Genomic DNA, 25267 nt, shown 5'->3' with positions numbered 1-25267 from the left:
GAAGGAACTTCCCTCCAACGTTCTGTGTTTGAAAATGTCAGACGTGCAAGCACCACAAGCAGCCCCGGCACTGCCATCAGATTCCCAGCGTTAACCCAGAACACGCCTTCCTCCATCTTCAGCTCCCCTCCAAGTGCTTCCCCTGCGGAGCCCCCGGAAGCGGAGCCGCCGATGCCATCTCCCTGGACCCCAAGAGCTTGGCAGGGTGTCCCCTGCCACGTGGCCCACCTCCTATGCAGCGCAGTGAGTGCCACACTCAGGACGGTGCACGTGGGCCCGACACTGTCCTCTAGGATCCCGTCCCCAGCCCTCCCATCGTTCACTCTGTCCTGACTCTTCGGGTCCTGGGCGCGACCTGGGGACACGCACTGCATTAGTCATCACGCCTTGCTCTGGTGACATTCTCTCCGGCCGTCTGCTTTCGTGAACCATGTCCACAGTTCTGGGAACTTGGGGCCGGCTGTTCCGGAGACCGTCCCTCAGTCAGCCGGGGCTCCCACTTCCCCCACAGTCAGATTCAGAGCAAACTTCTCGGTGGCGTGCGCCGCGCTGGAAATGCACCTTTGGTGGGTCGGGCAGAGCGAGGTGTCAGCACGTCCCCAAGACTCCCGTCCTACCTTGGGGTGGCTGCGGCCCTCGGAGCCTGATGCCAAGAGGCCTGGGGGTCAGATCTGCCCCCGGCCGATGTGTCCTCGGCCAGATTTCCATTTCTCCTTTCCAACGTGCTCTTTTCTGCTCCCTGTCAATATGTGGCCTACTGCGGGGGCTCCACGGCTCCGGCTGCCTGGCGCTCTCACCGCGGATCCCAGCGCTCTGGGGGGATCCGCGCCCGCGTCAGCCTCCACAGAGCTGGCCCTGCCGTGACTGCTTCTCCGGCATTTATTAGTCTGCTTTCTTGTATAAAATTTCAAAAATAAAAAAAGGGCTTTGTTTTCTCCCTACACCCTTTTTCCTGTTAACATATCTCAAGTGTCACTGATGCTGGGACTCATTTGTTCTATAGGTGTGGCTGCTGGGGACACCGCCTTGGGCCGGCTTCTCTTCCTTTATTTAAAAAGCGAGGGACGTTTCGGACCTACAGAAACGCCGTGACCAGTGCAGGCAGTCTCCCCTCGCGCTCGCGTCTTCCACGGGCCAGGGCCGGCTCTCATCACAGCGGGGACACCGGCAGGGACAGGTTCTCAGGACCTGAAACGCAGACTGTCCCCGACGGCCCCCGCTTCCCGGGAACGTCCTCTGCCACCCCCGGATCCAGGCCAGGAGGGCACGCTGCCTCAGTCCTGCTTCCTGGTGACCTGTCACCGAGAGTCTCACTGTCCGGCAGTGTGGGATGTTTCAGGCTGGCCTTGCGTGTCGCCTGCCAGAGTCGGAGGCTCCTTCCCGGACCTCGGATCTCAGTCAGGGGGGACGGTCCTTGAGATCTGTGGCAGGGCACCCTGCTGGGTGCCAAGGAGGGCTCTTGGACCCAGGACTGCATTTCCAGGCCCGTTCATTGGATGGAGATATGAGGACTGTTGCTCTTTTTTTAACCTAAATTTTTTTTTAATTCCAGTTTACATTTAATATTATTCTATATTGATTTCAGATGCACAGCAAAGTGGTAGGACAATCACGCACCAGACAGAGTGGGGCCACCCCCGGCCCCGTCATCACGACACTGCTGGCTCCGCTCCCTGTGCTGTGACTGACATCTCCGTCTCTGGGGCTGTTCTACGGCGGATCCCGCTGCAGGATCCCCTCGCCCTTCCAACCCCGCCCCGAGCCCCTCCCCCGACACCTGTCACTGTTCTCGGTGTCTGAGTGTGGTTGTATTCTTTATTTTGCTCGTGAGATTCCATGTACGAGTGAGGTCACATGGTACTTGTCCTTCTGCCTGACGTATTTCCCCATGCATAACACCCTCCAGTCCCTCCGCGTCGTCACAAAGGGTAAGAGCTCCTTCTTTTCCATGGCTGCGCAGCATCCCACGTGTGCGTGCCTCACGGCCGTTTCTCCCCCTCGGCCACTGCTGGTGCCCGGCTGTTTCCAGACACGGGGGACCGCGAGCAAGGCCGCAGCGGGCTGGACCACACGTCCGCACCGCCAGCTGAGCTCCTTCTGACCCCGAGTCCCCCTGCCTGCCCTCGCCCACACTCCCTTCTGCACAGCGAGGAGAACCCCGGCTTGCAACGGCACGGAACCCAGCGTTTGCGTGCTGAGTCTTGCACACTCACAGCAGCGCTGAGCATCGCTACACCCGCGTGAGCGCCGACAACCAAACTTCTGCCAGATTCAAAGTAGATGCGCGTCTTCCTGGCCCTCGGGGCGCGCACTCAGCGTCCAGGCTCCGAGGACCACCTTGTGGGGGCTGCTTCCTCTCTCCCCCACACTCAGAAGCTGTTCTGCCCAGCTTGCCCTCCAAGTACTTCCTGCTTTCACCTTTCCTTCCACGTCCAACACCATCAACTTGACTCCTAACCTCAGTGCTGAACCAGACCCCAAATCCCCGACGGAAGTCACCGCCCTGGAGTACCTTCCCGACAAGGTCTGCCTGACGCCAGGGCACCCCACAGGCGGCGTGACCAGCACGTGGCCATCTGCCCCCTGCTGGGGAGCGGCGGGGGCCTGATACCCAGCTGAGCTCCCCGCACTCGGGATGCAGACATGGCCCACGGCGCCGCGGACCTGTACGGACACACCCCCAGGTCCTACGCCGCCGCCCAGCTCACCTGCACCTCCTGCTTGTACGTGAATGTGACCGTAGTGAAAACAGAGGCTTGTGAGCTCTTGAACATGCTCTTATTGAAGATTCCCCGGAGCCACGATCTCGTAGTGTTGAGGGTCATCTGCACAACGGTCCTCACCGAGCTCTGCCCAATTTCACTGCCCCGCCCCACCGCTGCATCCTGTCACCCAAGGGGAGAGAGACAGGACAGCGTTCACTGTTCTGCACTGCACCCTCCACGGTGCGGGCTGGGCCCTCCTCCACCGGCTCTGCTCTGCAACTGCCCGGCCGCCTGGTGCTCCGCACCCAACTCCTTGCTCCCTCCGGTGCGAGCCCCGAGGGCACACGGGTTCACCGCAACGTCGTGGATGCGCAGAACAGAGCCGGCGTCGGCCAGGCACCAGCGATCTCCGATGACGGAGCCGGCCACTCTGTGTCACCCCCGCCATCCAAGAATTAGCCAGCCTCCTTTTGCAACGGAGGCTGCTTGGAATTCCGTCCCTGCACTGGGCGTGCCGTCATGGAGGCATGTCCTGCTCACCACTAGAGGCTTCAGCGCCGTGACCGCAAGAACGATCTCGGCCGACAAGGTGGGCAGCTCATGGAACACGTGCTCCTTGGTGAGTTTGCAGACGGCCTTGTGGAGCTCCAGGCACGCGGTCAGGTAGGGCTGGAGCGAAGGCTTCTCCGGGACGCTGGCCCGCAAGGGGAAGAGAAGTCACTGAAGTGACCCAGGAGACCCGCGAGGACAGTGCCATCACGCAAGTGCCCTCCCTTCAAAACACCGCCAGGTGAGGCATGTGTCTGACCCCCTCGGGGTAACTTCAGGAAATCCAGTCCGTCTGGAACTGGGGACCAAGGGAAAGAGCAAGCAGCATTGTGGGCCGCCTCCCTGGTCTGAACTATTATTAACAAAAACAAGTTTAATTATTCCAAGGAGATCCCCCTGCTTAGAAAAAAGCTAGGGAGGTACTACAACACTGAAAGACGCGTACACTGGAAAACAATTCCGGGAGACCCCAGGAGGGCAGGAGAAAGGAAGAAACGCCAGGGGACCCTGCACTGCGCAGTGTGGCCGCGGCCACGGAGAAACCCGCGGAGACGCACGCAAGCGCAGACACGAGGGGAGTCACCCGAAACCTCGGCAGCCGTGGCTACCACTTCCCTCACAACACGGGCCGGTCGCCTCACTGACGCAAAGGAAGAGGAGGGACGCACACTGACTGGTGACCTTCCGGGGACAGGAGCCACTGTGGGACACGGCCACCAAGTAAGGGACGGCCACGTGCCAGGCAGACTGCATTTTGCTTTTCTACTTACCTGTCCTGAAACTTGTCCAGGAGGCGCAGCAGCATTTTCAAAGTGTTCTTGACGTCCTAGGGTGGGGCGGGGCGGAGAGCAGGGCGGGGTGAGCCACTGCCCTCTCCTTCCTGCAGACGCGCTCTACGGGGCTGGGTACTACACTAACACCCTTCAGAAATAAAACTCGGGGTTTAAAATTACACCATTAAAAACAAAATTTAAAAAAGAGAAACAAGAAAGGGTAAAAGCAATAATAAAAGGACAAAAAACAAGAAAATAGAATAAAATTATACCATTGATGCCACCCCCAAACTGGGGGAGGCCGCTGGGAACTAGTGTGTCCCGCGGAAGACACGCCTGCGTGTTACTGGAGCAGAGCAGGGCCCGCCCCCCCAGCCCTCCGGTCTCAGGGCTCCACCCGGCTTGCTCGCGCGCTTCTCTGGCGCAAGCTGCCGCACAGCGACAGCCCCTCTGGCCGGCGACGAACCTCCACGTTCCGGTTGGAGACTTCCCGCAGTTCCTGAAGCCGGTGGACGGTCCCTTGCAGACAGTCCAGGATGTGGGCCGGAAAGCGACTCCGGTGGTCGGTGAACTCTTGCAGGAAGGGGACCAGAGAGCTCAGGGGCAGCACACTGAACCACGAGCGGAACAGGCTCTCGTCCAGGTCCAGCAGGGACTTCCGCTCCGTCATCAGCTGCAGCAACTTCTTCCTGGGAGGGCGGGGAGGGGGAGCCGTGAGCAGGCGGTGGCATCAGTCCCGCAGACTCGGGGACACCAGACCGCGGGAGGGGCGAGGCAGAGCGTTCGGATTGTCGAGACCATTTAAATGCTCAGGACGAGTGAGCGGTGACATGTAAGAAGTCACCGACGCGGAGGGACCTTGAGGACACCGTGCCGAGTGAAACAGCCGGACAGAAGGGGAGAGTCCTGGGCGCCCCTCTGATGTAGCGGGAGGGGTCACGTCCACCGGGACAGGAAGGGGAGGGCCGGCCCAGGGGCCTGGGGAGGGGTGGGGAGGGAGTGTTTCTGGGGGACCGAGGTTCAGCTGGGGACTATGACAAAGGTGGGGTGACGGCAGCGCAACGCCGCTGAGCCGTGCACGCGGGACGGTGAAGCCGGGGACGGTCCGCTGTTATGCGCGCGTTCCCACGGGGAAGAGCCTGCTACCGATTCAGCACCGGCCAGTCCTCTGGGACAGCACCGCCGCCGGGCACTGTCGCTGTGACGTGTCCACCCTGGCGGTGACTGGACACGCTCGTGTTCTGCGCCCTGGTGGCGACTGCAGCAGCGTGTGCCGCTGCTGCACCCCGCCCCACGGTCAGTGGCTCCTCAGCGGGGTGACAGCGTCCGGGACCCGCTCTCCACGGTGTCCCTCGGAGTGTGACTTGCTCACGTCCCGTGCAGAGGTGCTGCCGGAGGGTGTGTGCCTCTCGGGTGACTCCCCTCACTCGGCACGGCGGCCCCCAGGCGCGGCCGCAGGAAGGGCCGGTGCGCGCACACACGTCTTTCCTCCTGCCCATCCGTCCGCCTTCACACACCGAGGCCGTTTCCGCGCTGGCTCTGGGGGACGCGCTCACAACACAAGTACGACCGTTCGCTGCATCTGTGATCGCAGCGGGCTCCACTTCCAAAGGCTCCTTCCGACACCGGCGAAGAAGCAATGAGGACCCTTTTGCTCCCTCGGCCCCGCAGGCCAGACCCCAGCAGGTGGGGCCGGCGTGTGCACCTGCCGGCTGCCCCGACGAAAGCACGGGCCCCCACGGGCACGCGGGGCCAGGCGTGGAGAGGAGCGCTGGCATTCAGCCACCTTTTTGTACTCCATTCGCATGTGTGTGTTTCCTTCGGTTCTGATTTAATGTTTGCACTTCCGCTGGGTTTACCGTTTTCTCTTGTGGGTTCTGCTGTCCACGCCCTCTCTAAAAGGCGGGCACTTCACTACCAGACTTTCGATGGCCACTTTTCTATTTCTCTTGATATGCCTCGCATGTTTAAAACTTTGGGAAGAGGTCATTGTACGAGAAGAGACACGTTCCTCGTGTCCGACGGGAGTCTGCCGAGACCGACGCACGAAGCACGGGCCACGACTTACCCATCTGCTTTCTTTTCCCGGAACTCCTTGAAAGGGACTCCTTCGAGGGCCGCCCAGGTCTCCTCATGCTGAATCCTGGAGTCCCCTCTGCGAGTGGACCGCTCCATACAGTGGTGGAGCACAGGCAGGATGCCCACCCAGTGGCCCACCCCGTGGGTCACACTCTCGAGGCACAGGACCACCAGGGCCTCTCGCCACCTGGAAAAGGACCGGAGACCCTGCAGTGAGCCGGGGATGGCCCAAGTGGCCTGACGTCCCCCCCGGGTGGGGCTGGCTCCTCGCAGGGGGCAGACGGGAGCACCCTGGGCAGCTGAGCGCCGAGCGCCTGGACCAGGGAGGAACAGGGTCGCATGGCAGACAGGGCACCCTTGGCCTCACCCACCAAAGCCCTGGGCAGTGAGGAGGCCCCGCTGGGCCCTGCTGAGCCCCGCAGCAAACCCCTGAGGGCAGCGGTCCCGTCGTCCTTGACGGCAGAAGACACCGAGGCTGGGCGGCCCACGCCAGCAGGCCTGTGACCCCAGGGCGTCTGGCAGCGTGGGCCACACGAGAGCAACCTTTCGGATGCAACAGAGCAGTCTACAACAGCGCGTGGCGTTTCCCCAGAAAACGGCAGTGCCGTCTGTTGGCCACGGTCCCTCCTCTCGGTGGACACAGTGGGCCGCTGGGGCTGTAGACTCACAAAACCCAGCGGCAGATGTCCTGAGGAGACCCCCTGCTCGGGGCTGGCCACCGAATGCCGTCCTCAAGGTCACTCAAACAGCTGCCAGAAACACGGCAGGAAGATGCTGGGATCACCGGTGGGGCGCCAAGGAGGGCCCCCCAACACCAGTGAGCTCCTCCAGCCTGGCCATGACCCTCCCACGCGGCCGCTCCGGGGCCAGCCCGGTGGCCCCGCAGCTCCTGCACTCCTAGACACGGAGGTGGCAGACAGAGGCCGTGGGGCGGGCGCCCAAGTCACCGTGCAAATGTCCGGGGGCTGCGGCGTGGCACACGCACAGCATCTCGGAAGCAGCGCCCTCGGTCAGTTATGCAGTAAAACGAGCGTATGCGCTCGGAAAAGGCTGGGGCCGCACCTTCCGGCCGGCGAGCCGAGTGGAGTTTTAGAGTGTGCACTGCCTGACTGCCTGGTCAGGGGCGCTTGGCTCTCGTGCCTCGGGTTGTCAAATAAAAAAATGACCGCAGCGCACACCACAACAGCCATCTGGCACGAGTGAATCAAAATAACGCCCATTGTTTTGGTCAGATGGGCGAAAGACGTATTTTGGGGCGTGCCGCAGAATTCAGCCATCGGCGTGCGCGTGCCATGAGGGGCAGGGCGAAGACGGCTGGGCTGGGGGACGGTGCTCACGTGACAGCAGTGACGTGGCGGGCGGCTTTCACTTCCCGCGTGTTCCCGCCCATGCTGTGAGCAGCGTCGGCTCATCATTGGGCAGGAACCATCAGAACAGCCATTGAATCCTCTCTCTCTCTCTCTCTCTCTCTCACACTCACACACGCACGCACGCACGCACGCACGCACTACCTCTGAGATGTTTCCAAGATGTGGCTTAGGTCGGCGTGGAAGTCCTTGGGGGAGCAGGCACTGCAGCACAGCAGGTCACACAGCAAAGGCAGGTCGTGAGGGAACTTGGGAAGCTGGAACTCTTGGGCCAGGCGCAGGACGACGAGACCCATTCTCAACTTGCTCCGCACCGGGAAATCCGCCGGCAGAGGGTCCCAGGCCTTTTGCAGAAACGGCGCCACCCTGGTCTTCAGATGCTCCCATAGGTCTTCCTTCACCTGACACAGGGGGCAGGGGACACGGCACCGGGCGCTGAATCCGTCCGTGCTGCCCCGTCCCTGCCCTGAGTCCCATGTCACCTGGGCAGAGTCCCACATCCCTGAGGGGCAGGGACAGCTCTGTGAAGGAGTCACTCACATCCCTGCCTCCCTAGTTCCTGAGCACCCCCCTCCCAGGGCCTAGGTGCCCTGGACCCTTGGGGACCGCCACCAATAACGCCTTCTAGAGACCCTGGCGCGGCGGAGGGGCTTTCGGGTGGGAGCTCTGGATGCCTCTGAAGGCTCAGCGGCCGTCCTAGACCCGGCCCAGCGGTGTCTCCAACCTGCCCGGGCCTCCCTGCAGGCCAGGTGCAGAAGCAGTGAGGGGGGTTCCACCCCTTCCCCCCCGCCCCCCCCCACCCCCGCCTGCAAGCCAGGTGAGGGGTGGGGCCAGCTGTGTGGGCGGGGCCAGGTGAGGGCAGGGTAACAATGCTGAGCCGAGGAAGAAAATGGGGGAACAAGGAATTCCTAAGAGGAGGTGTTTGGGGAAAAGAGGTGGAAAGTCCACCTGCCCCATGTGTCCCCCCAAGTCCATGGGTCAACCGGCCACTAGGAGGTGGGTGACGCGGCTGCCCAGAAGGTGCAGCAGGGCGCGGCCGCCACCGCCTAGGCCCGATACCTGCTTCTCCTCGTACTGCAGGGAGCTCCAGGGCCGCTCCCCCGCCTCGTGGACCACGGGCGCGCGGACGACCGCGTAGAACTGGCGGAACTGGACGAAGAAGCGGTCCAAGCCGGCGGCGCCCCAGGGCTGGAGGGCGCCGAAGAGGCTGTCCAGCATCACGGCGGCGGCGATCTTCTTCCCTCTGACAATGTCTTTCCTCGTCTGGTCCGTTAAGAAGTCCATCATTTTCCGCATCGCCCCGGGCGGCTTCTTGCAAGCAATGTCATCGTACTGATGCCAGCCTAGGAAGCGGAGGAAGGACGTCACACCTCACCCAACCTGGACACTGTGCCCTGGAAGGGTGCTCCCGACCCTCGGGAACGGAATCCAGAGCCCACGGCAGGGAGGGAGGGAGGGAGGGAAGGAGGAAGGAAGGCAGGCAGGCAGGCACGCCGGGCAGGTGCCCGTCCAGGCAAGCTCAGGTGGCCTGGCTGCTCAGGGAGCACGGCCGGGTGCGGGCCTGGTGTGCAGGCTCCGCCCGGTGGGGGCAGGTGGCACTCGGGTCACACGATTCCGCTGCGCAGAGAGTACATGGCAAACGCGACGGCTCAGTAGGCGTGGTGCACAAGCACCTCAGAGAACGGTTGCTGGAACGGTGGACGTTTCACACAGAGATTGTGTGACTCACACTCGAGTGAGCGCCACTCCCAGGTTCCTCAGTGCCAGTGCCTCTGCCCTCCTGCTGGAAGCCGTGACACCGCCCACCCACCAAGGACAGCACAGGTGACACGCGCAAGGGGCATCCCTCCGCCCGGACCAGCACAGACACACGCAGACGCAGACACGGCTGCGTGCACTGAGGGGAAGTAGAGCACAGGAAAACGGGGAAGACAAGAAACATAAACAAGGAGCCCCGGCTGGTGTAGCACAGTGGGTTGAGTACAGGCTGCAAACCAAAGGGTCACTGGTTCGATTCCCAGTCAGGGCACAGGCCTGGGTTGCAGGCCAGGTCCCCGGTGGAGTCCATGCGAGAGGCAACCACACATTGATATTTCTCTCCCTCCCTTCCCCTCTCTAAAAATAAATAAATAAAATCTTTAAAAAATATATTTAAAATATGTACACACACACACACACGGAGAAGACGACACAACAGGGAACGGAGTGAGAAAAGAAAGCGGCAGAGCGGGACAGTGAGTGGCCCTCCCGGCTTCGCCAGTGTCTCTGTCCCCGGCGCCACCCGGAGATCTGCCGGAAGGCGCCGCTTCCCCTCCTCTCGCCCCGACCTGCCCACCGCTCCTGCCCCCGACACCCGCACCGCCACCCGGCCCCCCCGCTTCCTGCGGCTTTCGCTGCGGTCCTTCCCGACACCACAAACCCTGCCCCTCGCTTCCTCCCACACGTGAGTGCGGCGAGAGCTCGCTTCCACACTCCGGTTTTCTGCTCTTGGAGCACGGGACACAGCCAGTGCCGAGCAGAGAGGACCCACGTGGGCCACGGGAGCCCGGACTCTCCGAGAGACGCGGCCAGCCCGGGGCAGCCGGCCCTGCGCCTGTGCGTGTGCACTGCGGGCGGCAGCACGCCGTGACTCACCTTCCGCGCCCAGCAGCTTGGACCTCACGTGCAGGCAGCGGTCGACGTGCGTGTTCTCCTTCTTTTGCTTTTCGTAGATGAACTCATACTCCACAGAGCCCTTGCCAACGTCGACCACGTACTTGTACGGGATGGGTTTGTCCACGTGCTGCTTGGAGATGACGGCGCTGCCTTCGACGAGGTACCCGTGAGCCCCTAGGTCCCTGCGAGGGGGCGGGACACCGCCGGTTACGGAGAAGCCCTGTCGGAAGTTCCCGCCCGCAAGCGCGGCACGGACTGCGGACTGGGGGCTACGAGTCCACGCGGGTCGCGGAACATTCTCACGGGGATGCGGGACAACTGCGTTCTGGGGAAGAGCTGTTTGAAATGCTCGTTTTCTGAAACTCTCAGGGCGCCCTCATCAGCCTTGCTGCAGAGAACTGTGTCGGCCGATTTCAAAGGCGGGGCGCCCCACACGCCCCGAAGGTGGCCCCCTAGCCTGGGGTCACGCTCACCTGATACAGTGCATCTCGCACACGTTCCGGTGCCATCTCGGCTCCCCCAGCTCCTCGCCCCCTCGGACGAACACCTGGTGGTGGCTGGGCTCGAAGCCAAAGTCTTTGGAAATGATGGCGTGGAAGAACACCGAGACTCCTTCCCCGGGGCGCAGGGGGCTGCAGGCGGTCACCGGGACACGACGATCAGACCTGGGTCTGCCTACCCACCCGTGCACGTGCACAAACCCACACACACAGTCACACACGAACACACATGCACAGACACATGCCTGTGCGTGCACGCACACGACTCACGTCTACACAAGCATGCGCACCGTGCAGGCACATGCAGGATCACACACCTGTGTGGTCACGTGTGTAAACACACACGTCACACATCTGCACAAACATGCACACCGCACAAGCACATGCAGGATCACACACCCGTGCGGTCACATGCACAAACATGCACACCAGTATGCACAGTCACACAAATGCATACACGCACAGAAGACTATGCACATCATGCGCGTGTGTGGTCACACACGCGTGCGCATGCATGCGCGCGCGCACACCGAAGTGGCCACACAAACATGTAGGCATGTGGGCACACGTGTCCGTGCCCACGTGTTCGCACTCCTGGTTTCTACGCCACACATTAACATGCACCCAGCGAACACCCAGTGCACTGACCCTTCGACACACTGCCCCCCGGGGGGGTCCTCTCGTCTCTCCCTCTACAGGGGTGGGCGCAAGGCGGGGGACACGCTCCGTCCTCTCGAGCGCCAGGGCAGTGGCGGGCGGGGCTGGCTGGGACATGGACTCGTGACAGCCTGGCCCTGAGTCCTGTAAGGCCCTTGTTCCCTCTGGGTCCCCAGGACAACGTGACTGAGAACTGAGTCTGGGCAAGAACTTGGGGCCGATAGCCCCCCTCTGCCTGGGAACGCCCTCCACGGGGCGGGCCGCCCTCCTGTCCCCTGCACTCCTGCCCCCACCGCGCCCTACCTCTCCTGCACGGCCCGCGCATCGGCTTTCTGGTCCTTCTGCGCCTTCTCCTTCGAGGCGGCCACATCCTGCCCGGGAGCCCCTGCCGCCTTCTTCGGGGCCTGGGGCTTGGCTTTCTCTTTGGCAACAGCAGTCTCGCCCTTGGCTTCAGTTTCCTAGGTCAAGCGACCAAATCCTAACCTCTAACACCAGCCTCCGAGGGCGCCCCCTGGCGGTCTGGGGCACCCACCACGGGCACCAAGGACGCCCCGACCCCTGAGCCGCCACCACACTCTTCCTCGGGGCCCCTGCACGTGCCACTCCCTCTGCCAGGGACGCGTCCCCACGTCGCCCTGCGGCTTGCCTCTCACCCACCCACGTGTCCACGACAACAACCCCTCCCCGGAGAGGCCTCGCCCGGCCGGGCTCCCTGGGCAGCACCTCCAGCGCCCCCAGCCTCTGCCCTGGGCCCTGGCACGTCCCGGCCCCCCTGCAGCGTGAGCTCAGGAGGCAGGAGAGGGGCCCGTCCGCGGCCCCACCCCTATTTGGTGAGTGACTGCGTGGAGGACAGGCTGCAGGAGGAGCGGGGCCCAGAGGAGCCGACCCCGGGACCGACGGCAGGCGTGGGGACAGGCTCCCACCGCGAGAGGGGACACTGTACCTGCTGGTGCTCTCGGGGGGCAGGGACGCTGGCGGGCGGCTGTTTCGATTTCGGAGTCTCATTTTGAACTTCCTCCTTGGCCCCCTTCCCTGGATTGCCCGTCTTGGCTGTGGCTGCCGTAGCCTGGAAGAAATAAAGACCCCAAGCCCTGACCGTTGTGGCTCCACGGGGCGGGCATCGTCCCGCAGAGTGGACCGTCTCCGGTTTGATTCCCGGTCGGGGTGCAGGCCTCGGGGGCGGGTTCAGTCCCAGGTCGGGGTGCGTACAAGAGGCAGCCGATTGATGTTTTCAAACCCTCCCTTCCCCCTTTCTAAAATAAATAAACAAACCCTTTTAAAGAATAAAAACCCCCAAACATCAGGGCCCGGGTGACAAAAGGAACAGGGAGGCTGTGAGTTGGCAACATGAGGGTCCGCAGCCCCTCCCGCAGCACAGACCCCTTCCCCAGATGGGCCGGTGACAGCACAGCCGTGCCGCGCAGCAAGACGTCCAGGACTGGGCGGGCCAGCCCGGGCCATCGCCCCCACACCACTCACCCCAGAGGCGGGGGCCGCAGCCCGCTGCCCCTTGGTGGCCTGAGGTTCTTTCCTGGGCTCAGGGTGGGCGCCTTCTGTCTCAGGCGGCGCGGCTTCCTTCCCAGGACCGCCCTCACTGGCCGCGGGGGCGGGGGTGGGGCCAGCACCCTCCGGGCCCTTCCCTTCTGGAAGGGCACCTCCGCCAGTCGGACCCTGGGGGGCCACGCTGCCTGGAGACTCGCCTCCCGTGTCTGCCTCTGCACTGCCTGCAGCCCGGCCCGGCAGGGACCCCCTGCGACCGCCAGGCGTCACACCTGCGCCCGTGCCCTCGCCTGGGGGCCCGCCCGGCTGGCCGGGGCTTGGGGGCAGGCTGGCGTCCTGGGACACAGGGGGTGCCAGGGGATCCAGACTGCAGGGCAGGGAGGGGCAGAGGGACGAGGACTCCGGCTCCATCGAAGCGGAGGCACTCTGGTTCTTCCTCTTCTTCCTTTCTCGTTTGCTTCTGCTCCTGCTCTTGCTCTAGACAGAGACAGAGACACAGACAGAGTCACTCCTCAGGCGGACTCGGTCCTCACCGGTGCTCTCCCGCCGTCTCCTTTCCGTGGCGCGAGGACGCCGAGCTCGGCGGCACCCGCCCCCGGGCGTCTGCGGGGCCCGCCGTCCCTCATCTCAGAAAGAGTGAAACTGGGACGCGGAAGGCACAGGCGGTGCGCAGGGACCAGGACGCCGCGTGCGTCCCGCACACTCAGCTGAACCGGAGGAGAGGGCGAGGCGGGCACACCCCTCGGGAGACCCTCGCCCAAGGGCAGCGGCTCTCAACTTTGAACTCGGAAACGGTGCCCGTGAGAGGCAGGGGCGGCAGGACTCTGGGAGGACGCCACGGGGATGACGCACTGGAGTGAGGACTGATCCGTTCGTGGGGGCGGGCGACCGAAACCCGCCCGAAGGCTGGTGCGGACTCCGGCCTCACCGCCCGCCCTGGGTGGCATCGTCAGGGACAGGGCCCAGCAGAGCGCGGGCCGTGTCTGGGCGTGGAGCTGGGGCGGCCACATCCTTCTCCGCTCCTGGATTTCCTGACCAGCCTCCACCAGCTCTGCCCACGGTGACAAGTGTGGTGCACGGCCACCCGGCCGCCCCGCCGCCCCGGAGGACGACTTCTGGGCCTGAGGACAGACACCTGCCAACATCTCAGAGGAGAGAGGCTTGAGGGCGGTTGTGCCTCCTGCACGGGGCGTCCAGATCTGCAGCTGTCACTCACGTGCAGATGGGCACTCGGCGTGCGTGGGGGCCCGGAGACTCTGCGTCGCCCAGGCCCAGCCCCTCCATTCACTCTGTCTGAGAACCACTGCGTGCAGGGGCCCCGCGGCCACCAGCCCTTCCCGGGACCCCTCGGGGTGCGAGGCCGCCCGAGACCAGTCCCTACTGAGCAGTACGGGCCACCCCAGGGTTCTGCAGCGCTGTGCTAGGAACTGGGGCGAGCAGTCGAGACATGTCGCCCCCACAAGGCCGGTCACTGTGTGGGGGCGACTGAAAACAGGCGGGTTTGGTGCACGGGAAGGGCTGCTACTGAGGGCACGTGAGGACACTGGGAAACCAGAGGCAGGCCCTAGCCCGGAAGGCTTCCTGGAGGAGACGGCCCAGGCCGAGTCTAAAAGACACCAACGCCAGGGAATCCAGCAGAGTGCCCGGTCCGGTGCCGCACAAGGGCTCGGGCCGACTCGCAGCCTCCTCGCTCGCCCAGAACAGAAGCCAGGGATCCGGCTCACTCACCGCACGGCAGCCCGTCCCACCCCCCTCCTGCCCGGGCCCCAGGCACCAACCCTCTGCCTTATTTTCTGTCTTTATGACTCTCGTCATCTGGGGGCCTTGCTGACCCTGCAGGCACCGCCTCCCCAGGGCTGACAAACGGCTAACGAGGGCAGACAACCGGCCAGGAGCCATCTTTGGCGCATAAACCGAGTGACCCAGAGCCCATGCCCCTCCACGGTTCTCGGCGCCTCTCACACTCCGGGTCGCTGTCCACCCGCCCCGTCGGCCTGGGCCCAGGCACCTGACAGCTACGCCCTGAAGCCCGCAGCCGCCAATCCTAAACCTGCACACGGCTGCACACAGCTTTACATGCCGTACATGACTACATGGTACACATGGCAGTATACGCTCCCCATGGCTGTGCACGCTGCACATGGCAGTACATGCTGCACATGGCTATACATGCTGCACCTGGCTGTACTACTATACATGGCAGCACACACCGCACACGGCAGTACACACCGCACACGGCAGTACACACCGCACACGGCAGCACACACCACACACGGTCCCAGCAGCAGCGCCGGCAGCACGCTCCGCCCCGCCGTGCACTCGCTCAGCGCTGCAGCTAAGCACCCCGGCTCCGCCCACGCTCGCGGAGAACGAGGACGAGGTGAACTGGCTGAGTCTTCCGGGGGTTCTGGTGATTTTGTGAGGAGGATGGGCTCTTCCCACCCAGCTAAGCAGGGAGCCTGCTGTTCCCTGCCCCACACAGAGTCCCGGCCGGGTGGCAGGCGGCCGGGCTCACGCACTGAAGCAAGCACCAGGTGGGGAGTCCAGAGTGTGGGGTGGGGGCTGGTGGGGGCCCTGGAGAGGCTCCTACTGCAGGGGCTGGGTTTGCCCAGCAGACACCCCGAGACAGCACGGCCAGTGGGCGGGAGGGCCGGGCAAAAGCGTGGGGCCCGCCCAAACCGCCGGGTGTGCGGCCGCCCTGCGCTGACGGGGAGTGTCGGGCTGAGTCGGGGTGGGGGGGCGATGGGGCCGAGAGGTGCCCTCTCCCCACCTAGCACCTGACCCAACGCCCCCTTCCGGCCCACGGGGACCGCCAGAGGGCCCGGTGCCCGAGCCGCCTTTCTAAGCCTCAGTTTCTCTTTGGCAGAACCGAGGCGGTGCGTCCGGGAGGGGAGGCGCCTCTGTCCACATCAGCTGTGCCTTTGAAGACGCAACCGGGGAAGTGGGTCTGGACCCGAGAGCGCAGCGGACCCGTGGACCCCACACACGCCACCCTGACCTGGGGAACCAGGCTCCGCTGCTGGGCCGCAGCGTGCCTCCGTCTCCCCATCTGAGAAATGGGCACAGCAGGCACCCCGACATCGGCAGGCCACTAACACGACTGGGCGGGGCACTGGACGCCAAGCACCTTCGAGCGATGCCTGGCCCATGCGCCCCAGCACAGGCAAGGCGCCCTGGCGCCCCCACACAGCAGGGGCCGCTGCGCCCAGGGCTGCCCTGCTCCGCTCCCCCGACGTGGTCCACCGTCACCCTATCATCCTGGCCACAGTGATTGGCTCAGGGATGGGCACATGACCCAATCGGAGCCAATGAGAGTTGAGGAAAGCCTCCCCTGGTAAAGAAAGGCTTCCTTGGTGTTCTGTAAGAGTCACGGAGGGAGGTACTTTCCCGTCCCCCGGACGCCGCAGTGGGGAGTGCCCAACTGTGGGCACCACGTTACGACACACAGTGGGAGGGTCCAGAGGGCTGCAGACAGTGCTGAAGGAGAAGCCGACATCGGGAAGGCTGGGCACAGACACCTGGGCTTGGGGACCATCATCTCACGCCCAGATCAAGCCTTGCCTGCAGCCGTCTACCTGAGGATTTCTCAGCTGTATGCACATTAACGAATCAGAGCTCAATTCTCAGTAATTTGCAAGCGAACGATTTCTAGTGGTTAAAGTAATCAAACCTCACACTAGGTGGCTTCCAACGCACACAGGAGCCCAAAGCAGGTCGGGGCAACCGACATTATTCTAATAGCTTTGACTGAATCAGACATCAGGTTCTCTCAGACAGACTCGGGCCTCAGGGTTCTCAGGGCCTGAGTCAGCCCGTGAGGACCCCAAGGGCAGGGGTCCGAGCCTCCGGGCTTCTCAGAAGGCGGTGGGAGGGATCCGAGCTCATGAACAGGTGCCTGCTGCCCTCCTGGGACCCGGGTCAGGCCTGCCTCCCGGAAGGAGCGGGGCAGTCAGCGGGGCAGGAAGGAAGGGACACGCCCCACCTGGAGGGCAGGGCACCCTTCAAGACCTGGCGGCTGTGTAAAAACTGCAGAGAGTGAGTGAGTGAGCACAGGGGGGACCCTCGCAGGGATGGTGACCCGTTCCCGGAAGACACCAGGTGGGGGCAACGGCACGGCAGGCGGCCGACCCCAGACCACCCCCTGCCACCGCCACCGGCAGACAGTGGGTTTCGCCCCTGGACGGCAGCCTCCAGCCCAATCCTGCTTTCTTTCTTATTTTAAGATTTTACTTTTAGAGAGAGGAGAAGAGAGGGAGAAAGAGAGGGAGAGAAGCAGCCCCGTGTGAGGGGTGCATGGATCGGTTGCCTCTCACGAGCCCCCACCTGGGACCTGGCCAGGAACCCAGCCGTGCGCCCTGACCGGGAATCGAACCCGAGACCTTTCCATTCGCAGGCCGGCGCTCGGTCCACGGAGCCACACCAGCCAGGGCCCAAACCCGCTTTGAATAAAAACAAAACCCCTCGCACCCGGGAGGCTTTCCCGCATAAGCAAATGTACTCTCACTCCACGTTTTGGCTAGTGCCATTTCTGATGTCCCTGGGGAGCCCCGCGGTGGCCCCAACACCACAGACGGTGAACCCGCGCGGGGGGCTGGACCCCCAGAACCCGGACACCCAGCTCAGCGGCCCGCGCCGCCCCACAGATGTGCACAGCCCGGCCCAGACCCGCAGGCGCTGGTGGGGGCACAGGCGACTCTGAGGGCTCTGGCCCCTGCCCTCTGCCCTGAAGAGCACCCACAGCTCCAAGGAGGTGCTGCCACCAGGAACGACAGGGTGGGCCGAAGAATGCAGGGAGGGGCACACACCGTAGAGGCTGAAATGTAATGGTAGCGGCTCGGCGTCTGTTTGGAGCGTGGACCGACAAGGCCAAGGCGCAGCCCAGCCCGGGAGGGGCGCTGGAGTGGCATGCAGGGGCGGGGCCGCCCCCACTGACTATGCGAACTACCTGCTCGGGGGTGTGCGGAGAGCCCGGGGCCGCCGCCACCTCAGGCGGGGCTGCGTCCTCCTTTCTTCGTTTGCAGGGAGGGCAGTGAGCCGCCTCCGGCTCCCCAGCGGAGCGGGCGGCCGCGTCTACACAAACCTCGCACGCAGGTCCCTGTTGAAACAGGACCCCTTCGTTCAGACGCGGCAGGCGGGGCAGAGGTCCCCCCCCGCCCCCGCCCCGCAGGACCCTCGGGGACTCCCCACGCAGGCCCCGCCAGCTCCCAGCCCCCACTGTCCAGCGCAGCAGCCAGAGGGCCCCCCAGGGAGGGAACCCCTGAAAACGCTCCTGCAACAGGGCAGATGAGCAGACCAAATTTGGGTAAGGGAAGCGCCCCCACGCCAGCAAGCCCGGGGCCTGGCTCCGAGGGCCTCTGCCCCCCCCCACCCCCGGGGCTAGTGCTCCCCACGAGGATGTGGCTGTGCGGACGCTCCTGGGAGGACCCAGCCGCCGGGCAGGACAAGCAGAGCCAGGGCAGCAGCGGACACCCCCGTGCACGGGGCGCCTCGGGCGGCCCAGGGCCGGTGCCGGCCAGGCAGCGCGGCGGTGGCCCTGGCCCGGAAAATGGACTGGCGGGAGGCGGCACACAGGAGCCGGGCCCACGGTCGGCTTTCCCACGGGGGACCAGGCCCGCACCGGACCTGCTGTGAGACTTGCTTCTGCTAAGCCTGCCTCGCCCTGAGTTAAGACAGCAGGTGTTTACTGCGTGTCTTTGAAGTAACTCCTTAAAGTCTGCGCTAAGCCGTCGAGCAAATCCATCAGCCGCTGGGGAGGAAGCAGAACCAGCAAAGGCTCCCAGTCCGTCAGCACCCAAGGGCCACCAAAGGAGAGGCAGGCGGGACAGCAGCCCAGGTGACAGGTGGGGGGTGGGGCCCACCAGCCCCGTGAACCGCCACACCCTGCACACGCCCCACGACTCCGGGCAGCGTGGCCCTTGCTCGCCGGCTGGGGATCCGGTCCCTCCCCGGGTCACAGCATCACAGGTCACGGCATCGCGGCCGGGCCTCAATACCCCCCACTCACTTCCTGGTCAGGAGGGTCACGGAGGGTCACGCCAGGGGCTGGGAATGGTCACAAAAGCCCCCGAGAGAATCACCGGAGACAAGCCCACCAGAGCGCATCAGTGCCCCGCACCCAGCTCCCCTTCTGGGTACAGTTAGGCATTTTTTTAAAAATTCCCTCCTGTGACAATACTGTATCTTTTTCTAATATTGAGGTGAAAATTCACAGGACATAAAGCTAACCCTGTGAAAGTGCGCTCCTCACCCCGGCTGGTGTGGCTCAGTGGACCGAGCACCAGCCTGCGAACCCAAGGGTCGCCGGTTCCATTCCCAGTCAGGGCATGTGCCTGGGTTGCAGGCCAGGCCCCCAGCAGGGGGCGCATGAGAGGCAACCACACATTGATGTTTCTCTCCCTCTCTTTCTCCCTCCCTTCCCTTCTCTCTAAAAATGAATAAAATCTTAAAAGTATATAAAAAATAAAAATAAAAAGTGCCCTCTTCAGTGGCACTTGGTGCAATCATGAAGTCCTGCGACCGCACTCTATCTGGTTCCAATATTTCCGTGAGCCCAGAAGGAGACCCACCAAGCCCTGACTGCGCCCCCTCCGCCAGCTGCGGGGGCAGTGCCGGGCCGTTCCTGGGGCTTTCTCCGGGAGGGGGCCCATTACCCGTGGGAGCCGGCTTTCCAGCCCAGGCTGCCCCGGGGCCCTTTGTGGCAAAGGGACCCGTCCCCGCCCCCAAACCCCTCGGGCAGCAGCTTCCTCCTCTGTCTCCAGCAGCCCCCAGGCACTCTCCGCCCTGCACCCTCACAGAGGAGCCCCAAGCGCAGTGCCCAGAGGAACCCCAGGTGGGTCAGAACAGACGGCTCTGCTCTGCTCCCCTGGGAACTGGGCTGCACATGAGGGTGCACCACCGGCCAGAGGCTGAAGCCCAGAGCCCCAACCCGGGGCGGCTGCTCAGGGACCCGGAAACCAGGGGGCGACGGTCCAGGGGGCCCCAACCATCTCTCTCCATTTCCCTCCTGCCTTCCGGGGACTCCCTGGAGGGCCGGCCCTCAGAGCCCCCTTCCCTCCACGACCCCTGCCCCCACGGGCAGAGGGCACGTTTGAGAAGCCTTTCCCAGGGTCTTCCCTCATCCCATGGCAAGAACGGCCCCCTCTCTTCGATCTCCGGCGAGGGATTCTGCCGAAAAGACGCTGCGGCTCAGGAGACCGCGGCCGAGACCGTGCCCGCGCCAGGTCCTTTCCTTCCCACTGAACCGGAGGAGCTGGGGAGCGGGTGGGAGGGCACCTGCCGGCTGGGTGGTCCCGGGGTCGCCCCGGTACCACCCCACCACCGCCCCCCCCCCCGGAACCCTGGGTTTGACTCGAAGGCGCAGGCAACACCGCCTGGGTGTCAGCGTCTGCCGGCGTGTTCGCGGCCGCCGGCACTTCCCCGCTGGGGGCTGCCCCCTCCGGGCTGGCCGCCACAATCCACTGGATTCCCAAGCGCTCTGACACTCGGGGGCGACGCGCTCTCTGCCGAGACGGCCCGCTCGTGGGAAAGCCAGCGGGTCCCCGAGTGTCGGCCCCCGCGGCCCGCCCGTCTCCCTGCCCATCACGCTCTGCGCGCCGTTCGGGTCTCCCCCGGCCTTCCGGGGGCCAGGCCTGCTGATGCTCCTCTGTGGTATCTCCCTCCCCACCCGGAGGTCAGACACGCATGCACGTGCCTTTCTCCCCCCGCCCCCCCCCGTGTCTCGCACACCCGGCCACCCCCAGCTCGTCCATGCGGGCCCACCCTCACGCCCGCGCGCCCCGTTTCCGTGGCTGTGGCTCGGGGACAGCCGGGCCCCACTCCCGCTTTCCTTTCACACTGCCGTCTGGGCCACCCTCCACCATCCCCTCTTCCCAAGGAGCCTGGAACTGACTCCGCCCAAAAAACAAGACCCCGCCCCGCCTCGCCCCATTCCGATTTCAGTCCACCCCGACTCCCGCCATCCCACGGGCGGGGCTTCCGCTCTGGGTGGGCTCCTCTCCCAGGGGAGACGCACGCTCGCACACGCCCCCACACACACCCCAACACTCACCCACATACACCACACACACCCCACACGCACTGGACCCCAACACTGCAACCGGCAGCCTGTCCCGCCCCAGCCCGGCCACTGCTGGAACCATCTGAGGACCAGACAGGACAGGCGCCCCAAGCTGGACACCCACAGAGAGACGGCGGCCCCCTCCCCAGTCCTGCGGGAGAGCTGCCCTCCGCCTGCAGGGCTGCACCCGGGCAGGGCCCGCCCCCACCCTCTCTGAACCTGCCCCGGGAGCTGCCCTGGGGGCCTGGCTGCCATGAGCTCCTGCCTGGTCCCTTGCCCAGGACTCACTGGGGCCAGACACTTCTCAGGAGATGCCACCCTCCTGTGGTCTTTCCAAGCTCCCGCCTGGTCCCCAGAGCTTGGGGGCAGGTCCGGCAGCACGGTCAACTCAGAGAGGACCAGACCATGGGTGGGGGGGCACCCACGGGCAGAAGCGGCGCCCGGACCTGCCCAGCCACAGCTGCTGGGAGACCTGGGGGACAGCGAGCCAGGTCCGTGGGGGACGGCAGGCGGGCAGAACCAGGGGGGCGCCAGGCAGGGCGGCACTTACTTTCTGGGGGGTGCACGAGCTGGACTCAGCCAGACTCTCCTGCCCGTCTCCGGAGCCCAGCGACGGGAAGGGGCCGCCTTCCTCCTTGAGCTCCTGTCCACACTCCATCTCCCCCTCGGGGACCGACGTCACGGTGGGGCCACCTTCCTCCTTCAGCTCCTGTCCACACTCCATCTCCCCCTCGGGGACCGACGTCACGGTGGGGCCACCTTCCTCCTTGAGCTCCTGTCCACACTCCATCTCCCCCTCGGGGACCGACGTCACGGTGGGGCCACCTTCCTCCTTGAGCTCCTGTCCACACTCCATCTCCCCCTCGGGGACCGACGTCACGGTGGGGCCACCTTCCTCCTTGAGCTCCTGTCCACACTCCATCTCCCCCTCGGGGACCGACGTCACGGTGGGGTTGTTCCCAGACTCTACAAAGACAGGGAAGGAAGCAGAAATCGTCACCCTCTGGGATATCACTTTCAGCGGGTTACTTTTAAGAAAGTGCAGGGTTGGGTGGGTGGGGGGGAGCCGGGCCTCTCCGGAGAGACATTTGCATCTGAGAGGGGAATCTCCATTTGTAAGGGGCCCCCTCCCAGCCCCAGGAGGGGGAGGGACTCCGGTTCCAGCCCAAGGCTACGCCTCCCGACTGTGAGACCACCTTGCACTGGAGGCTGCAGGTCCCTGGAACCCCCGCCACACACACACACACACACACACACACACACACACACACACACGCTTCTGGTTTTGTCTCCCCTAGGGGGCAGCTTCTGCCCTTTGGGAGGAACTCGGCCTTCCTGGGCCTCTCCTAGGTGTGCAGGGGCCTCGGGAGTCATTACATGGTTTCGTTCTGCTACCGAACAGCACCGGGGGTCCCGCCGCCCGCCGCCACCCTTGGCAACAGCCCAGGCGCCCAGCTTTGGCCGTGGAGGAAAAGAGTCTCCACTCAGGGCCCGGCATTCAGCCTGGCCAGCCCCGGCTTTAGTCACGTCAGCCTGTCGGGCAAGCCTAAACTGCAACACCTGGGCTCTTCTAGAATTCCTCCCCCCCCCCATTAGCGGTTGGTGACTTCACAAACTAAAACAACGTCAGACACAAAAGCTACACAATTCTGGGAGAATGGCAGGCTTCCGCCTCGGAGCCCGTCCCCTCTAGAGCACCCAAAGGAGAATGGCCCTGCCACCCCCTGCCAGGCCGGCCCATCCTGGGCTGCGCCCGGAGTGCCTTCCCACCCAAAATGCGGCTCTCCCGCTGGGAGAGGCTCGGGCAGCTGCAGCTCTGTCGCCCAGGCACCCTCCAGGAAGGAGAGAGCCAGCAGCCATCCCCAGACCCCAGAGCGCAAGAACACCTTTTTAATTTCAAATCTTCTCCCCCATAATTCCCTGCACTCTGCAGGCATCCGGCTTCTCAGCCAATCCCGTCCTAGGCTGCTTACCGTTGCCTGGCAAACTCCTCCCACGGCCCCTCCTACTCATCCCCAGGGAGTTACTCAGAGCTCTCTGCATCAGTTCTGCAAGTCTGATCCTCTGCTGATTTACTTGTTACGTCAGCCAGGGAACCTAGAAGAGCGGAGGGAACAGCCTCCGCCCCACAGCGGATGCCACACCCCGGGACAGCAGGCGCACGCGCCCGGGAAGCCCTGGAGTCCTGGAGTCCTCCCGGCTTCTGGACAGAGCAGTCAGCTCCCTCCCCAGCCCCCACCGCTCCCACCGACCCCTCCAACCTGGCCTCCTACCGTGTCTCAAGGAAACGTGGAAAATACAGAAAACAGTTTTTAATGCATTGCCTGGGCCCTGGCTGGCGTGGCTCAGTGAACTGAGCGCCAGCCTGCACACCAAAGGGTCACCGGTTCAATTCCCAGTCAGGGCACAGGCCTGGGTTGTGGGCCAGGTCCCCAGTAGGGGGCGCATGAGAGGCAACCACACATGGATGTTTCTCTCCCTATCTCCCTCCCTGCCCCTCTGTCTAAAAATAAATACATAAAATCTTTTTTTTTAATGCAAAAAAAAATGTGTTGCAGACTTTCGGCCAAGATAGAGGCATAGGTAGACACACTGTGTCTCCTCGCACAACCAACATGAGGTCAGCAACAATTTAGAAACAAGATAACAACCAGATCTGACAGAAAATTGAACTACATGGAAGTCAGACAACCAAGGAGTTAAAATAGACACATTCATTCATCCAGACGGGTAGGAGGGGTGGAGCCAGGCGGCCGGGTGGAGAGGGGTCTCGGCACAAAAAGTGGTGACACCGGACATGTAAGGCATCCCGGGCGCGTAAGGCGTCCCGGGGGCACAGGCGGCTGGCAGACCCAGCGAGGCTGAGACTGGGAAGAGAAGCACTGTGCGCACAAGGCGTCAGGCTGTCGGGGCCACATTCTCGCGCAGATAAACCAGGCGACATCGGGCAGTGAGACAGACCGCGCAACCCAGGGTTCCAGCGCCGGGAAACAGAGCCTCGGGGCACTGATTGAAAACACCTGTGGGGTTGAGGCGCGGGAGAGACTCCCAGCCTCACAGGAGAGTGCGTTGGAGAGACCCACGGGGTCCTAGAACATGCACAAGCCCACCCACCCGGGAGTCAGCACCAGAAAGGCCTAGGTTGCTTGGAGGAAGCGGCAGTGGAAGGAACTGAAATCTGACAGAGGAGCAAGTGCCATTGTTCCCTCTCGGACCCCGCCCCCACACACAGCGTCACAACCCAGCAACCGGGTTGCCCCGCCCAGGTAAACACCTAAGGCTCCGCCCCCTCATACGTAACAGGCGCAACCAGACCCCCCCCCAAAAAAAAGGTCCAAATGGAAGAACAGATCAAAGCCCCACAGCAAATGCTTCTAAGCGACTAAGAGATAGCCACCCTATCAGATGCACAGTTCAAAGCACTAGTGATCAGGGTGCTCACAGAATTGGTTGATTTTGGTTGCAAATTACATGAAAAAATGAAGGCTACGATAAGAGAAATGAAGGAAAATGCACAGGGAACCAATAGTAGGAGGAAGGAACCTAGGACTCAAATCAATGGTGTGGACCAGAAAGAAGAAACAACCAACCAGAGAAGAATGATGAAAAAAGAATTCAAAAAAATGAGGTTAGGCTTAGGGACCTCCAGGACATCTTTAAATGTTCCAACATCTGAATTATAGGGGTGCCAGAAGGAGAAGAGGAAGAACAAGTGGAAAAGTTATTTGAACAAATAATGAAGGAGAACTTCCCCATTCTGGCAAAGGAAATAGACTTCCAGGAAGTCCAGGAAGCTCAGAGAGTCCCAAAGAAGTTGGACCCAAGGAGGAACACACCAAGGCACATCATAATTACATTAGCCAAGGTAACAATGAAGGAGAGAATCCTAGAAGCAGCAAGACATAAGGGGACAGTCACCTACAAAGGAGTTCCCATCAGACTGTCAGCTGATTTCTCCAAAGAAACCTTGCAGTCTAGAAGGGGCTGGAAAGAAGTATTCCAAGTCATGAAAGGCAAGGACCCACATCCAAGATGACTCTATCCAGCAAAGCTTCCATTTAGAATGGAAGGGCAGCTAAAGTGCTTCCCAGATAAGGTCAAGTTAAAGGAGTTCATCACCACCAAGCCCTTACTTTATGAAATGTTAAAGGGATTTATCTAAGAGAAAGAAGATAAAAACTATGAACAGTAAAATGACAGCAAACTTACAATTATAAACAACCACACCTAAAGCAAAAACAAACTAAGCAAACAACTAGAACAGGAACAGAACCCCAGAAATGGAGATCACATGGAGGGTTATCAACAAGGGAGTGGGAGGGGGAGAGAGGGGGAAAAGGTACAGAGAATAAGTAGCATAGATTGTAGGTAGGAAGTAGACAGGGGGAGGGCAAGAATAGTATAGGAAAAGTAGAAGCTAAAGAAA

The 25267-nt window shown here is 63.0% G+C and overlaps 1 protein-coding gene across 4 annotated transcripts in view; it reads right to left on the bottom strand.

Annotated features, from left to right (window-relative positions):
- The window catches only part of RNF213 (ring finger protein 213), an 84631-nt gene that overhangs the window by 51497 nt on the left and 7867 nt on the right, over positions 1-25267 (bottom strand). For all 4 annotated transcript variants that reach the window (XM_045836957.1, XM_045836956.1, XM_045836955.1 and 1 more), the window contains 13 exons: positions 21392-21807; positions 12765-13262; positions 12229-12351; positions 11589-11743; positions 10602-10760; positions 10108-10310; positions 8533-8816; positions 7618-7874; positions 6096-6293; positions 4494-4716; positions 4025-4080; positions 3246-3399; positions 2709-2885 (listed from right to left, as the gene is read on the bottom strand). In XM_045836957.1, coding sequence (XP_045692913.1) covers positions 2709-2885; positions 3246-3399; positions 4025-4080; positions 4494-4716; positions 6096-6293; positions 7618-7874; positions 8533-8816; positions 10108-10310; positions 10602-10760; positions 11589-11743; positions 12229-12351; positions 12765-13262; positions 21392-21807 — 2903 coding nt within the window. The remainder of the gene's footprint in view (positions 1-2708; positions 2886-3245; positions 3400-4024; positions 4081-4493; positions 4717-6095; positions 6294-7617; positions 7875-8532; positions 8817-10107; positions 10311-10601; positions 10761-11588; positions 11744-12228; positions 12352-12764; positions 13263-21391; positions 21808-25267) is intronic.

Source organism: Phyllostomus hastatus, unplaced genomic scaffold (genome assembly GCF_019186645.2).
Source record: "Phyllostomus hastatus isolate PE091 unplaced genomic scaffold, TTU_PhHast_1.1 phas_contig_210, whole genome shotgun sequence".
NCBI lineage: Eukaryota > Metazoa > Chordata > Mammalia > Chiroptera > Phyllostomidae > Phyllostomus > Phyllostomus hastatus.
This window is presented reverse-complemented; position numbering and strand designations above follow the sequence as displayed.